The sequence below is a fragment of the Nannospalax galili genome, unplaced genomic scaffold, assembly GCF_000622305.1.
Source record: "Nannospalax galili isolate Female #2095 unplaced genomic scaffold, S.galili_v1.0 scaffold182, whole genome shotgun sequence".
NCBI classification, from domain to species: domain Eukaryota; kingdom Metazoa; phylum Chordata; class Mammalia; order Rodentia; family Spalacidae; genus Nannospalax; species Nannospalax galili.
The window spans coordinates 1,369,345-1,386,514 of record NW_008348662.1 but is presented as its reverse complement, the minus strand read 5'-3'; the positions used below and the strand labels follow the sequence as shown (position 1 = coordinate 1,386,514).

General features: G+C 43.7%; 1 protein-coding gene across 1 annotated transcript in view; it reads left to right on the top strand.

Annotated features, from left to right (window-relative positions):
- Positions 1-17,170, top strand: part of Aff3 (AF4/FMR2 family member 3) — a 544,092-nt gene that overhangs the window by 503,276 nt on the left and 23,646 nt on the right. Inside the window, exons 14-17 of the mRNA XM_008845867.1 lie at positions 1-780; positions 3,700-3,824; positions 6,496-6,697; positions 10,473-10,597. The exon at positions 1-780 is cut by the window's left edge and continues 19 nt beyond it. Coding sequence (XP_008844089.1) covers positions 1-780; positions 3,700-3,824; positions 6,496-6,697; positions 10,473-10,597 — 1,232 coding nt within the window. The remainder of the gene's footprint in view (positions 781-3,699; positions 3,825-6,495; positions 6,698-10,472; positions 10,598-17,170) is intronic.

Here is a 17,170-nt window from a genome sequence, read left to right as displayed (position 1 = left end):
GCCCCCCCCCCCGCCGTGACCGGAGCGCCCACCGAGAGCGCGCCCGCGCCCGCCCGGAGGTCGGCCGGCAAGAAGCCCACCCGGCGCACCGAGAGGACCCCAGCCGGGGACAGTGCTACCTGCCACCGACCCGAGGAGCCGGCCGCCGCGGACGCGCTAGGGGCCGGCGTGGCAGGGCCCCCGGAGCCCGCCAAAACCAGGCCCTGCAGCAACAGCAGGACGAGCCACCGCAAGGACCTGCGCCCCTCGGTGCCCTGCGAGAAGCGGCGTACGCGGGGGCTGAGCAGGATAGTCCCCAAATCCAAGGAGTTTATTGAGACAGAGTCATCATCTTCCTCTTCTTCCTCAGACTCGGACCTGGAGTCAGAGCAGGAAGAGTACGCCCTGTCCAAGGCGCAGGCTGCTGCTGCTGCTGGGAATGAGCAACGTCTTAAGGAGGCTGCCAACAGCATCAGCAGTAGTGGAGCCCCCCGGGCGCCTGTGGGCTCCATCAACGCCAGGACCACCAGTGACATCGCCAAGGAGCTAGAGGAACAGTTCTACACCCTGGTGCCCTTCGGCCGGAATGAACTTCTATCCCCACTGAAGGACAGCGATGAGGTCAGGTCTCTTTGGGTCAAAATTGACCTGACCCTCCTGTCCAGGATCCCAGAACACCTGCCCCAGGAGCCTGGGGCCTTGAGCACTCCTGCAGCCAAGGACACTGAGAGCGCCCCAGCCAGCCACGCATTAGACACACCTGCTGAAAAGACTTTGCCAAAATCCAAGAGGAAACGCAAGGTAGGCCTGGAGTTGGGAGGACTTGGGAGGAGGGGTTTCTCATTTTTGGTGGGTAAGGGGTAGACCGCAGGTAGGCTGCTGGTCTGAACTATAGGTGACAGCAACTTTGTGTCCTCCAACAATTACATGCACTTTGTGTATGTCAGATGCTGTCTTAAGTACTTGACATACATAATCTTAGTTAAATCCTTAAGACAGTCCAATGATGGATGCACTGCCACACCTTATAGTAATAGATAACTAAGCTGTGCCCCCTGCCTACAGAAGTGATGTTTCAGGCATTTACTGAATGTGCAGATGCAAGCTGAATGTTGGGCATGTGAGGACAGCTGAATATATGGTGAACCCCATTCTTTTCTGAGAGGAACAAGGTGACATTGACGGTAGGCTCACTTATCCACCTGAGAGGCTGTGCCTGAAGTGGAAGATGAATACCCCTGTCCCTAAGGCTGTCATCAGCCTGTGGCATCAGAAGTGGCAGTGGTTGCTTCCAGTATCATTGATGGGGAGAGCTTTGTGGTGGAGAGGGGATGGGAACTGGGCTTGCCAGAGGAGGGCATTTGCACACACAAGGGTGCTTGGGTGAAACAACCCTTAAGGGATGAATGGGTTGGACAGGTGGGGCACAGGAGAGAGCTTCACAGCTCTAGCACAGGGAGAGCTAGAGCAGCTTCTGGCAGTGACACAAGTACACAGTCAATTTTAAAGGTTTCTGAGCAGGAAATACCTTCATCATAGTATAAAGCCAATTTTGAGAATTTTTATTCCCTTTACCCCTTTCCCCTGTTGTATCTTCAAAGCTAGTTTGGAGAGCTAGGGATACAGCTCATTTGACAAAGTGCTTCCTAAGCATGAGGACCTAAGTTTGATCCTCAGCACCCATGTAAAAAGCTGGATATGGTGATACATGCTTATAATCCCAGTGCTGGGGATGTAGAGACAATTGAATCCCTGGGGCTTACTGGACAGCCAGCCTAGTCTCCAGCATGCCCTAGTTACCAGTAAGAGACCTTGTTTCAAAAAATAAGGTGGATAGCACCCAAAAAACAACACCTGACCTCTATCCTGCATGTGTGCATGCATATGTATGTATGTGCCCACACACTCACAAATACACACACACACACACACACACACACACACACACACACACACACACACACACACACACACACACACACACACACACACTGTAAGATTTGGTTTATTGCCCTTTCCTGGCCAAAATTAAGGTACTTATTCCTCATTTTAGAAGTATATATAGAGAGGGCATACAGTCACCTTGTTACTGTCACCCTCATGAACAGCAGAGAAATTTATTATAAATGACAATGTGTTTTCACATAACATTAAATAACGTATCCCTATAAAATAGAAATGAACCTAGGAAATGAAGTACTACCACAGGGCAGCCATTCTTGTTCTTAGTACATATACAAAGCCTTGAATCTTTTTTCACTATATTCTTTTTATGTGTAGTATATGTATGTATGTGCCACAGCAGACATGTGGATGTCAGAGGATAACTTGTGGGAGTTGGTTCTCTCCTATCAGGGATCAAACTCAGGTCCTCAGGCTTGGTGGCAAGCACCTTTATCTGCTAAGTGGCTATAAAGATGGCTTGCTGGCTGTATCAGATCTCAGCATGGTTTCTACTCACCATGGTGCCTTAACCTTCAGGGGTCCCCCATGTGAGGTGCCCATTGCCTTGAGATTATTCATTTAGTGAATGTAACTGACCTCAGATCCCATCTTTACTATTTATCTCCCCCAAGACCATCAGTCACACAGAGCCTCACAGAGTTTAATGCTGGGGCTGTCATCTTGAAATTTTGAATCTGGGTTTTATTGGTGATAGAACATGTGTAGTCTTCCACAGGGTGAATTCTGTTTGCTCTTTAGCCCCCTAGCACCCCAGCCCTGTGCCTCCCCTTCTCCCGTCTCATTCCAGGGACCATTCAGCCCTTGAATCTAGAAGCACAGAAGGGTCAAGGTTGGAGTCTTCATCTTCCCAACTCTGATCTAGGCAGTGTTCAGAAGAGAAGGTTGCAATGCCCTGGGATCACCCATTTTCCACGGGAGGGTTGAAAAGGGCAAATGACTAATTGGACATCTCACCCGGACAAACACACAACTGAGAACTGAAGACTTTTCATGGGCCACTATGACAACATGAGCATCTGGGACCCCTATGACAGAGGCTATGTGACACCATCCCAGCTAGAAAGGGTCAGGGTCTCTCTATCTCTGTTCTCCTGGAAAATACCCCAGACAAATCTAAGGATACCACTCTGAACTAGGCTCCTGCTATCTCCCCAAGAAGCGACACTTTGGGCAATGTATTTCCATTGTAAAGTTAAACATAGCCATACAGCAAAAGTTCAATCCAGGTCCTGTCTTATCAAAAGGAACTTTAAGATGCCATGGGCTGAAATTTGTGAGCTAGAATTAAGGCACACCAGGTAACAACCTCTGCTTGCTGTTCACCAAAGGCATGACTTTCCAAGTGGCAAGGCCTGAGCTTGCCACCACTCTTACCCCAGTAAGCTTAAACAAAGCACACTTCTTTACCTCATTCTGATACAAGAAATGCTTGCATAAGTGATGGTGAAGATACAGGGCTATTCAAAGCAGATCTGCCTTGCAAGGCTAAATGCTAAGCAACTTTCCAAGTTTTGATCAACCACATGATGTCTTTCCCTCACTAAGCTGTCAATGGTAAACCCAACACATTTTCTTGTTGCTCACTGAGGAGTGCCTGGGAACCTGAGCCAGGGTACTTGCTGCTGGCTCATTCTCTAGAGCAGCCAGGTGAGGAATACCTCCCCAGAGGCCTGCTGTGTGTCAGGCAAAGCCTTGGAGCTCACTGGCACCCCCTAAAAGTCCAAAACTGATTGGCTTCTGCTTATTACCACTCAGTGTGACAATGAAGATGACTACAGGGAGATAAAGAAGGCTCAGGGAGACAAGGAGAGTTCTTCACGTCTGCCTGCCTCCACTAATAACACCTTGTCTGGGAACCACTGCAACATGAACATCAGTAGGTAAGCATGTTCCCTGGAAAGTCACGGTAAACTGGAGGAGACACTGGCTCTGAAAGCCACGGGCTGTATTGAGAAAGAATCAGATTTTTTGGATTGCTCTAATCTGAGACTGTAAGTGTGCTTCCCTCAAATTAATCAAAACCTCAAAATTATGTCTAATGTGAGCCTCATACAACAGCATCCAATGGCTGTATCAGGTCCTCGTCTGTAACTAAAGACTGTTAACCAGGCGCACACAGTTCTGTACTCTCCAAAGACGCTCCCTTCCCCAATTGCAGCTGCTAAACCTATAAGCATATTAAGGTTCTTACAAGGAATGAAGAAATGCACACACTTTGAGAAGAGTCTTCAGATAATATACCTAAAGTTCTTGCATATAGACTAGAACGGTGGCATTAAAAAGGATCTGTGCTTCCAAGGTCAAACAGCCACCCAGTGATTCCTCTAAAGGAGCTGCACAGGGCCCACTGCACCTCACCTCCCTCTGTGATAAATGGCCCTCCAGCAAGGCAAGGTCCCAGGTATTCATTAAAGCAAGTAGCTTAGCATCAGTCATAGAAGCTTTTCCATTTAGAAGCACCTCAAACCCCACTTTTCCTCTGCTGAGACACTTCTCACTCTCCTGACTATACACAGAGGGTTTTTAAGGGGAGATTAATGGTTCTGCACAACACATAAAAATGTAAACTGAAAGGTTGGGAAAAGATGTAGAGCAGTACTAAAAGTCAAAGAGGAAATTAGACAGTGAGGGCACATTGCACACAGGCCCACAGCAGTGTCAGGATCACCTTGAGGACACTGAAGGTCTGCACAGGAAAGAACAAATATATGGGCCACCACGGTCCTCTGTGCTGAGAATAGCATTCCCAAATACTAGGGATATGGAATAAGGCCCCAAAATATTCTTTAATGTTTAGTAGTTTTATATCTATTTATATGCATTAAATCACCTCCCCAACATATCTAGTGATAATCGTAACTGCTAAGTAGTGATGACCACAAACGACACTCCAAGATGTCTATAACAACCATGGTATGACATGAAGATGCCAGTGATTTCTAAACACAATCACAGGTGTGACTATGACTCCAGCTTAGCTATTCTGATTTCTAGCCCTTGCTTATAACTATGGGAATGTTCTGTTGGAAGACAGAACTTTTTGCCACCCAGGGTCTTGGACCTCAAGTTAAAAATCTCTTGCTCTAGAGACTGCCTGGCTGAACCTCCCAGCTCTTATTTTTGCTCGTATTAAGTAATGACACAATGAGAATGACAGTGTGTAGAGTCCTTTCTGGGAAAGGTCAGCAATCAACAGTGGTAAAGGACTTGTGATTCTACAGTTGGGTTCTATTACTGTGGGAAACAATCTCTCACAGAGGTGCTCCAGAAAATGCTTCTTTGGTCAACTTGAATACATAAACTTGCAATGATGGGAAAGCAATCATCTGTCTGTGACTTATATTTACTGTCATAATTTGGTTTTCTGTGCACATAAAGCATGTAAAATAACAGACACGTAGAAACAGGTCTTTTTTCACTCACATTTTAAGAAATGATTACTTTGAGGCTCTTCACACCCATCTTTGACATCAGCATCCTTCCCTTTTGATGAGCAATTTTTGGTTCCCTCAGAGCAGTGTTCTCTAATACATGTTCTTTTTTTTCTCCTAATTTGTTAGACACTCAGTAGTTTTGGAACTGGAAATACTTAGTGCCTCCACATGTATCCATTTGCATAATGTTAAGACCCTTGGCTTTGTCATTTGTTCTAGAGGCCAGTGTTTGCGTTTTCCACTGTGACCACCAGCTAAGGAAATTGCTTTCTGAAGTGACTTTAATGGCTTGTTTGCACTGATAACCAACGCGGGCAATTAAGAGATCATAACCCCAGGAGTAATGGCTAAATCTTCATTGAATGACTTTACCTATTTTTTTGTAAACTGCCTATATCAAGTGACTACAGTCATCTTTAATTAGCACTGATTGACTTTATTCCAGGCTAATGTGTCTGCCCCAAACAGTACTTTTTTCTTAAGGTAGAAAAATGACAAGAACCCTAACCCTATACATTGCAATATACATTACAAGACTTAAATATAAGTGAATCCTTCTCTTATGATTGATTTTTAGAGAACATTATATTTAATAATAGATAATAGTTTTTAAAGTAAATTCTGGTAATAGTTTCTTTATGCTGTGTTTATTCTGATCAATGCCTGGTTAGTTAAGAAACGCAGCCATTGGAAGTTGGCTTCATGCATTGCAGTTTATCTTGTGGTTCTATTACTGTCTATATAACACAAGCTCAGTTACCATTGTTGATTGCTGATTAACTTTCCTAAGCTACTCACGCTTACTAGGAAAAACTTGTTCGTTAAGCATTTGGAGATCCTTGGATGAAAAACTCAGAACAGCGAAGTGTTTTTGCTCTTAGTCTTGTATTGGCAATAACCCGAGAATTCTGTCCAGATAGGAAGAGTAAAGAAACAATGAGTGAGATTTGTTTATTGTTTATTATGGTCCTAATACCATAAAGAGAATCCTGGCATAATAATTCCCAAGAAACTGTTTCCTACCACCAGATCCTAAATGGGAGGTTGGGTCATAGATAAACATGAGCTTTTTCCTGTGTAGACTATGACACTCCATTACTATGATTGCTTTTTTCAGCTTGGCAATACCAGTAAATAAAAATGAAAAAATACTCCGGTCACCCATTTCACCCCTCTCTGATGCATCTAAACACAAATACTCCAGTGAGGACTTGACTTCTTCCAGCCGACCTCACAGCAATGCTGTGTTCACTTCTGCCTCCTCCAACAAGAAGCCTAAGGCTGACAGCCAGCTGCAGTCCCATGCTGGAGACCTCACGGTTTGTTCATGCCCTTCTGTTCTAAGTAAATTCAGTGAAATTATGCTCCCCCACCCCAATTCTTTCCCTAACCCAGCACATGCTACACTCATGTTGGAGGTCCCACAGTAAACCTCCAAAGGCAGCTTTTTGTGGAGAAAGTAGAATAAGAGCTAGGAATCTGAAATTATGATTTCTAGTAACAGTTTATTTCTTGTTTAATCCGACCAATGCCTGGTTAGTTCAGAAACTCAACCACTAGGAAAGGACTCCTTCACCTCTCAGAACAGAATGTGAAAGAAAAAAACCTGTCCAACAGAAGTTTCAAGTGTCTCTCTCCTACTTTCAAAACCTGGCAATATTTCAGGCCCTAAAGTAATACCATCACCTCTTCAGAGCAGATTGGAAGTTTGAACCAGCCAATTTCTGTGTTGGGGAAAATGTCCTATCCATGACTTATTTAGATCTAGGGCTGAACCCCAAGCCAACATCTATTTGATTGTTGACCAGTAGAATGGCCAAAGTGGGAGGCTTCTAATCCCACACTTTTCTAGCAATCCTGGAGTGGTTCCAGCATTCCCCTGGGGTAGAGTAGAGCTGTCTTGACTGCAATGTTATCTTGGGCCAGTTGCTTAATCTCACTGAGCTTGTTTCTTTACCCCAGCCCATATGAACACTGCTGGCAATCCATTGAATTTCTCTTCACTGACCCACTGACCTCTAAGAATTGGTAACCTGGATCCCTTACCATTATCAGGTAGTCTTTAATTCCAGGTCTTCTGCCCTGAGTTCTCCCAGGTCAGGTCACAGTACCTATCAGAACCAGCTGAGCTTTATGAAGCTGGAGAGAGAAAAGACTTGGGAACAGGACTTTGCAAAGAAAGAGCTAAGGGGCAGCCAGTATTTAACATCTTCTCCCATAATTTTAAGATACAAGAAAGTAGACTCCTGTAGAGCCTAAGTCTTAGTGCATCTCACTTAGCCTTCCTCTGTACCCACATTTGGGTGCAATTATCTCTAATCCTAGACAGGAAGAATTCAGAAAGAAAGTGTAAGAGAAATATGGAACAATAAGATACCCATTCAAGTTTACAAACAAAACAAAAGTTTTTTCCTTCATACCATTAGACCATGGTCCTCTATAATGTGCTGAGGAATCTCTATCAGTTGCTTATTTTACTCACTCACTTTGTGAGAATATACTTCTCCTGGGCTAAGTGCTATGCTAGGCTCTAAAGATATGGTGATCATCCAGCAGACTGTAGCCCTATGAAGCTCAGAATTGAGCTAGGAAGAGAGCCTTGGACAGGGGAATCCCACACCCATAATCACACTCATAATTACTGCCAAAGAAGCAAAGAGAGCTAGGAGTCTGTGTGACAGAGGCTGGATCTGAAACTAGGAGCAGCACACTTTCCTGGGAGGCAGGACATCTTAGCACGCTGGCATTTGGGGCTGGGTAACCAACTGCTCATGATGAGGACTGGCCTGTGCACTGTAAGATTCTGAGCAGCATCGCTGAACTCCACCTGCTACCAGTGTTGACAGCCATATATATCACCAGCTCTGTCTTAACTACTGATCCTTCACCATTATAGGCAGAACACAGTTAAAGAGAGTGTGAAAACAAATAGGCATAACTGGCTTCCAATAAAACTTTATTTACAAAAAGAACCAGCTTTGACCCACAGGCCTTTGGTTGCTGACCCCTTGTGCAAGATCTCTAAAAGGCAAGTAGTGGCAAAGTAAAAAGTAAGGCACATTCCAAGCAAAAGAAACATGATGTGTAAAGTTCTGAAGAAGGCACAAACACTGGCCCATGAATCAGAGGGACAGAGAGCACAGGGAGCGTGGCTGGTAGGTAGACAAGGGCCAGCCTTCCTGGCCACAGAGCCTACTCTGCTGGATTTTCTCCTTTTACAAAAATTAAGTGGACACCATTTAAGGATTTCAAGAATAATTTTAGAAACTACACATCTGATTATCTTGGTTCTGTACAACAGAATCTAACCCTTAAAATAATGCACATGAGGGGCTGGAGTGATGGCACAGTTAAGAGCACCGACTACTCTTGCAGAGGACCCAGGTTCAATTCCCAGCACCCACATGGCGGCTACGAATCGTCCTTAACTCCAGTTCCAGGGGAATCTGAAGCCCTCTTCTGACTTCCGAGGCATTGCACGACACAGTGCACTCACATACATGCAGACAATACACTCGTACACATAAAATAAAAATAATAAATAAAATATAAAAATAATAAACAGACGGGCATGGTGGCGCACACCTTTAGTTCCAGTACTCAGGAGGCAGAGGCAGGGCAATCTCTGTGAGTTCAAGGCCAGCCTGGTCTACCTAGTGAGTACCAGGCCAGCTGGGGCTATAGGGAGACCTTGTCTCAAAAAGACCAAAAAATTAATAATAATAATAATGTACATGAAATTGATCCATATATAAATAAGCATTTATATATATTCAGTTACTTCAGAGGGAACAACTCATGTTTCATAAACAAAGGCAGTTGCTCCATGGCCCATGTGTCAGCACACAGGTGCTATGTAAACATCTATGTCCCTGGGACATGCTCCTCTTTTAGACATACTCTAAATAGTCCTTAATGATTCCATTTGGTTTTCCCATTATTCACAGACAACACCAGAAAAGCAGCGCATTTCTTTTTTCTTTTTTTTAGACAGTGTCTCACAGTGTAACTCTGGCTAGCTTAGAACTCACTATGGACCAGGGTGGCCTCCAGTTCACAGAGCTCTGCCTGCCTCTACCTCCTGAGTGCTGGGATTAAAGGCATGTGCCACCACACCCAGCAGTCCTTTTCTGGCATGAATGGCACCTTTATGACAGACAGTTACAGTGAGATGTGGTGAAAGCTTGGATCTTGGGACAGCACCATCAACATCATCTGAGAACTTGATAAAAATGCAGATTCTCACACTGGGTGGGATGGCATATCCCTGTAATCCCAGCACTCAGGAGGCTGAGGCAGGAGGATCAGAAGCCAGCCTGAGCTGCACAGTAAAGCCCTATCTCAAAAAACAAAAAATTCAGGCCCTACTTTAGTTCTTTTAAACCAGGAATTCACAGAACTAGCCAGCAATTTGTGTTTTAGCAGGCTTCCATATGATTCTAATGCATGTTAAACTTTGCCGATCATTTGTCTACAAACTAGGAAGAGTAGACGCCAAGCCCTTAACCTCTGGGCCTCTCCCCAACTTGCTACTTGAACCTGAGAAAGTTGTCTACCCTACCAAGTGTCAGTTTCCTAACCTGTGAGAGTGAGCATAGACTCCTTCTTTGATATTGTGTGAGAATGACGTTTGACAACATGTGCAGAAGCCTCCGTGTGAGACCAAGGCATGTATAGACCGAGCATCCAAAGAGCTCAAAATCTGAAATTTGTTTAGCATCAACAGGTTCCACAAATGGAATATTCCACATTCAACTTCTTATGATAGGTCATAGTCCAAAAAAAATCACAAAACTGTTTAGATTACATGTAATTACCTTAACATGTATATAATTACTGTATGTATGAGGCATATATGAAGCACAAGTGATTTTCATGTTTAGACCTGGGTCCATCCCAGGTCTAAACATGTGGTCCCAGTATTTTGGATAAGGAATACCTGACCTTTATTGTTTTTTCTTTATTGAGACAACATTACCATTGGTTCTAACACAAAACACAAAGGTATTTTGTTAAATATAAAGTGTTCTGTTTAATGGCGCTTTCAGTCAGGTGGCCAGTGTTTCAATGACTTCTGCATTATTTGTTGTTTAGAAAGCAGCTCATAACAGTTCTGAAAATGGTATCCTCCACAAGTCACGACCACAAACTGAACCATGGTCTCCAGGCTCCAATGGCCACAGGGACTGCAAGAGGCAAAAACTGATCTTCGATGACATGTAAGTATGGACTGTCTTATGGTGAGGTGTGAAAGAAAGTAAAAACACCAAAGGCAGAGGCAGAAAGGACATTACAGCTGGCTTACAATGTGGTTGTTTTCTCTTGCATGATGTGGTCATTTAAATGTCCTTCTCAAAGGGAGCTCTAACTTTGGGTGCACCCCTGGGTAAACAGAATCACAGTGGCTAACAGGGTGAGCACCCAAAACATAAGAAAACTTATGGCAAGCAGCACTAATGAGTCTTATTTCTAAGCACATATGTTGTGGGATGTTAGTGGTTTTATGCTATCAGAATAAGACGTGTTTTTGTTTTTGTGAATTATAATAGCCAAAGAATAGTAGTGATTTACTCCTAAGGACTTTTCCTCCAAAATGTAATGCATAAACAGGCCTGGTATAGGAAAAAACAGCCTACCATCCTTTGCCAAGTTCTAATGCTAAAACCTGAATATAGCTTCCATACCTGGCATCCGCTTAAAAGGAGGAGAAAGCAGAGGAAGGTGAATAAAAAGAAACCTTTCAATGCTCTTGAAAGACTGAAAATAGCAAACAGAAATGATAAAATGATGCTGAAGATAATTTAGTCTCCTAGGGAAAAGCAAGTGTCAGGGAAAGCCTAAAAGGCAGACAGTAGGATTTCAAGAATTCAGCCTGAATTCTATTTTCAGCTGTAGCTGACAAACACCTAGTATACATCCACATGAGACAGGGTAAATGGAGTCTTCAAGGAACACCATGGAGGAGAGTCCTCCCCTTTGGTGGCTTACAGTCCAACTGTGGAGACATTACAAAGCATACTCCCATTGGAAGTGAAAAAGCATTCTGAATATTTCCCAGAACCTTCTCAGACACAAAAAAGTATTAATAAATAGCATCGACAACTGCTGTGTTTCCCTCCCAGGGGCATCTCCTAAGCACCATTACCGAGGGAACATCCGGCACTGTGAGAGAGTAACTGTTCATACCCATTCTTCTCTACCAACACAGTTTACTCAGGTCTACACATGGGCTGTTTGCTTCTCTATCAGCTTCCCTGGGGAGGAGAATACTGAGTTGTTATCTTTAAATATTCACTGGACTGTATAAACTCGCTAGGACACAGAATTTGGAGGTTAGACGCCAAATCCACATTCTTTGTGTCATTTAATATTTATAAACACAATGCCAAGATAACTTAATTTTGGAAAGTATAAGGATGGCCAGGAGGCCCACCTCTACCTGTGGCTACTACAGCTACATCCCAGCTCCACGCTTACTCCTTCCCTTCCACTGGCCCACCACCTCCCTTATGTCTGCTTTGCTGAGCAGTATGGCAGGTGGTCATTAGGTCCCAGGAAGAGCATGGAACAGGAGGACACTCAGGTGGTCAACTACAGTTTCATTAGGGTTTTGTGGTGGAAATTTTCCCTGTGAAGTTTGTGAAAACAGTGATTAGAGTCATGTTTAAGGTCATTATGGAATTTGCATTTAGGAATCATAACTAATAACATGATCAAACAGAAGTTAGAAACTAAGGTGCTCAAAAACATCAAATAGTTCCAGTGAATAGTTTGAGGAGCACGATATAGAAAAGAAAGAAGTATTTATGGAAAATGCATGCAATTAATTTTCCAGTGTTTGAAACAGAAAGTCGAATCCAAAAGAGCAGCAACTCAGTGACTGTACCTGTATTGGAAGTTTCTTGGATTTGTTAAGGGAAGAAATCTCAATCTGCTAGGTCCAAGGGTAACATGTGTTGTCACTGTGTATCAGTAAAGAAGCTCTGTCCATCAGTGATAGGTGTCATTTCTGGCTGGAAACTGCAGTATGATTCCTTTTATTACTATGAATATAATTGAATGGAAAAGCATGCTTACATATTCATGATTTGGAGTGATGTTGCATCTTTCTTTAAGCCATAAAAAGAGTTGTCCCCCAAGCAGTCAAAGTCACCTAAAATTATGCAAAATGTTTCCCAAGGTTAGTTGATATGTACTGAGCACCTACTAGGAATCATCTATAAAGGTGAAGGTGGGCTATATTGATAAATTCATTCTCAGTCTTTCTGTGGGATTAGGGGAGAGAAGATAGGCCCGCCAAATGTCAGCCAGCAGCTGTGTGGCCACTGTGGCCTTCGCCTTCTCTTTCTCCTCCCCTCCCTCTCCTCATCCTTTGTGCTGGTTGTTTTTTGTCAACTTGACACAAAACTAGAGACACCTGGGAGGAGAGACCCTCAATTACGGAATCTCCTCTCTCAGATTGGCTTGTGGACATGTCTGCGGGGCATTCCTGATTGTTGAGTGGTGTGGAAGGGCCCAGCCCACTGTGGGTAGTGCCACCCCTGGGCAGGCAGACCTGGGTTTTATAAGAAAGCAGGCTCAGCACAGGCCAGAGTAAGCAAGCCACTAAGCAGTGTTCCTCCATGTTCTCTGCTCCAGCTCCTGTCCTGCCTGACCTCCCTCAAAAGTGAACTGCCTTAGAAGTGTAAGATGAAATAAATCCTTTCCTCCCCAAGCTTCTTTTGGTCAGTGTTTCATCAGAGCAATGAAAAGCAAACTAGGATGCCCTTCTTTCCCCTCTTCCTCCTCCCCTTCCTCCTCCTACTCCCTTCTCTTACTTCCCCTCTTTAACTAACTCCCTGACAACTTTTGACCTGCAGCCTGCTTAACCAAGAAATTCCTCAGCTCCTGTCACTTTCCTTGGCCTGCCTTCACTGAGGGTGTCAACAAGCATTGAAATGACCAGAGAAGCCACTGGTGGAAGAAAGGAAAGGACTAGATTGTTAGTGCCACATCAATTTAGAGCTGATAGAAATCCAGTTAGAGTGATCCAAAAAGTAACAGATGTCAGCCTGTCACTTAGTATTTAAAGCTGTATCCTGTAGCTTTAAAAAAGAAAGTAAACTCATCCTTTTGTATTATAAATACTGTTAATGGTTGAATAAACATGTGATTCAGACAACAACTGAATCCACTGAGCTGTCAAAAATGAGCACTGAATAAATACAGCTGAATTATAAATAACCTTCCCAGGAGAGGCCTTGGGGAGCTCTTTCTGCCTGTGTCTGTCTGTCTTTCAGTCTTCATTTTTCCACAAACCTATGTGAAACTAAATTTAAATTCATGGTCTCCTAAGACCTATTTCCTCTGCTACTTACCAATTAAGTACCAGTTAGTGTCTTTGGGATGCGGATGAACTGATGGGATAGCACTTATTTTAAAACTAGAATCAAGGTCAGCTTGTCCCTGATAAGTTGCAAGTGCGGACAGGTGGCAATGTGACTGTACCACCTCCCCTGACATCGAACAAAGGCATGGCACTCACTACACCACCACCTCAGTCATAAGGTGACACACGATTGCCATACTGCTCTTTAAAAGCACAAAATCTATAAGAATTTATGTCAAGAAGTAACAGCACTTGGTTCAACTTGCAGCCTAGAAACTGGTCTTAGCGCAAAGCCATATTACTTGGTGCCATAATTAGTGACAGGGAAGCCCTTGGCCAAAGAAAATTGAGAGAACACTTGAATGGGAAGCCTTGGTCCAGAAGTTCTGAATGCACAGAGCTGAGTGGTGAAAGGCTTGGCTGGAAAATAGGATGCCCAGCTCCCGCCAGCCATAGTACTTTTGGAAGCCAGCAGGGCTGGAGGCCAACACTGCCTGCTGCTCGCTGAAGGATGTGCTGTCCCCTGCCCATATTTCACATGGAAGAGGCAGTCATGACCAGAGAACTCAGCCAAACTACCAAATATCCCATCTGTCCCCATGAAGTCAGTAAGGAAAGCACAGCCACCTAAACCTCCTGACAGAGAAGACTCCCTTGGCCACATAGTACCAAAGGCCATGAGCATGTAAAATGTGACTGGGAAGAAGGGACTGGGACTTGACATTTGTAATGTAATTATGTATGGCAGTCTCCTAGCTAAAAGGATTTTAATTTTATAGAGGCTGGGAAGATTCCCGTGTGTAAGAGGTTGAATCTCTTGCAGCATGACTTAATCAAAGGAAACCAATTGAAATCCTTGAATAGGCAATGTGACAGCCAGCAGGGCATGCTCCAGGGAAATTTCTATGGTACAGTTGTCCTAAGGGGACCATTCCCAAGTTTCTTCAAAGCAGGACCCCTCCTTTTTGTTCTCAGGGAGTTGTTTCCATCCTGAAATCCCTTTCTTAGGCCAATTTTACTTTGTTCTAACCAACAGAAAAAGAAAGAGAAACTCCAGTTGACTTTGGGTGAGAGGAAAAGGATAGATCTCTCTTACTGAAATCTGAGCTCCTCCCACGTTTAGGCTTTATTAAAATCAGTCATTTTAAATGCCCAACTTGGGGAAGAACAACACCAGCACCTGTGGTTTTCTATTTCAATAAAAATTGCCTAAATGACAGAAACTTGTCTCACTTAGTTGGTGCAACCTAAAAAATACACCTTGAGTTATGCCCTGTAAGGAACACAAAAAAGGATGCTCCCATTCTAAGAAGTCAGGTTCCAGGCACTCAGGGGCCCAGTAATGTTAAGGTTATACAAACAAAAGCTGCATTGTAATCCTTTCTGCCTAAATGTGTCTGCATTCATGTAGATGTGCAGACAATCAGCAGCAACCCTTGGGAATCCTTAATTCTAAAACACCCCCATCAACTGCTGGAGTGGAGGACCCCAGTATGTTAGCTCAGTGGTAAAGCACTCACTCAACATATATAAAACCCTGCGTTTGTTCTTAGTACTGCAGTAGCATTTTGTATGTGAAAAAGAATTTTTTTGTTTTAGGTTTTTGGTTGGTTTGGGGGGGGGGGTTGTTTTGTTTTGAGGATTTTTGTTTTCTTTTGGTTTGGGGTAGTTTGTTTTGTTGTTGTAGTTTGTTTGTTTTTGAGACATGATCTCCCTGTAATCCCAGCTGGCCTGGAACTCACTACGTAGACCAGGCTGGCCTCAATCTCACAGAGATCCCTGCCTGCCTCTCCCTCCAGTGTGCTGGGATTAAATATGTGTGTCACCACACCTGATTCCCCCAAAAGAATTCTTTAACCTCTTATATGGCCTGTCTCCTTTCGGAACAGGCATCTCAAAGCTAAGGACACAGTAACACCTCTACAGTACATCAAGTAACAAGCTGACATATGGGGTATCAGATGAGAAAGTCATTTGGTATCCCTGTTGTTCCTTTGTCTGATGTATGTTTCAGTTTCTCTAAGGAAACCGTCCAGATTTCCCTATACCCAGTAACTGGTTTCTTCAAACACAGTAAGCTCTCATCCCTGCCAGTTTGCACAGAACAAGCTGGCTCTGTGGAGGGACAGCCTTTTGCAGAGGTGGGAACTACAGAAAGCAGTGTGCCAGCCTCTCCATGGGAGACCATTCATCTCTCTTTCCCTCAGCCATGAAGGAGAACAAAAAGCAAGGTTGCTCTAAAGCTCTTGTGCTAGAAGATATATCAGGTCACTCATACCCTGTGGTCACTCAGAACCAGGCCATGTGTTTGTAGGTGGGATGGTGGGAGGAAGAAAAGAAAAGAAAGCACCCTGTTTGGATCAAGTACTCCGGTTGCTGTTGTTGCAGAGAACTCTTGGAACAAAGATGCACATGGCTGTGCTTTAGCTTTGCAATCAGCCAAGCCTGGTTTCTGAAGTGCACCAGAAACACAGTTATATTTAAAATGTTTAATTGAACTTTTATTAGGTACACTCATGCATCAACATAAAATATTGCTATGAAAAACATGAAAATTTACATTACATAAATGATAAAAAAGAAGCTAGTTTCCCACTTAAGAATAGATCTGTTTAATACTGAGATGATAAGGTTTTATTTCAGTGTCTTTGGTTACAATGGTGATGGAAGTTTCATTTTTCCTGTTTATTTCTGTATGACTGTGAAAAGCAATGCCTTTGGGTTGGTGTGCATCCACAGCCATGCTGGACAGTCTGAGTGGTGTCCCATTGGTCCCAGCGACTTTATAATGGTCTGATTTAAGAGCATGGCAGAAATCACCTCAGAGGAGAAAATGGGCCAATCTTCAGGCAATTTTCAGTGCTTAGTATAGTGAGCCCTCCATTATATGCAAAATGAGGATTCTAACAATCATGTTTGTAAATGGTCTTTAGATGGCTCCCAGTTTTCTTTTAACATGGCAGGTTACTGTTGTAACTGCCAGGGTATGGTCAGAAAATTGGATGTGTTACTTATCTGCAGGCACTGCTGTGAGTCTGTGGCTTGGCCTCCATATCAGCTTTGAAAACTGCATTCATGTGCTGCAGATAAAAACAGCATTGATTAAAGAACCCATATTAGGGGCTATCAGCTGCTGACATCTCTAAGGGTAGCTTAGAAGGCTTGTGACATCTAAGATGCCATAGCTTATGACCAAGAGAGTTTTTTCATGGGAATGAAATACATTTGAAATGGCAATCTTTTTAGTGACAAGGTGTACAAAACGGGACACAAAGAAAATAACCAAACTTATAGACTAGAGTGTGGAACAGATAATGAATGATGTGGAGAATTTGAGTTGCCATGGAGACACTTTCTGGCTATTGGGTGTGATGCTGCATCCTCTCAGAAGGCACCACTCTTCCCTAAGCTCAGAATAAATTCA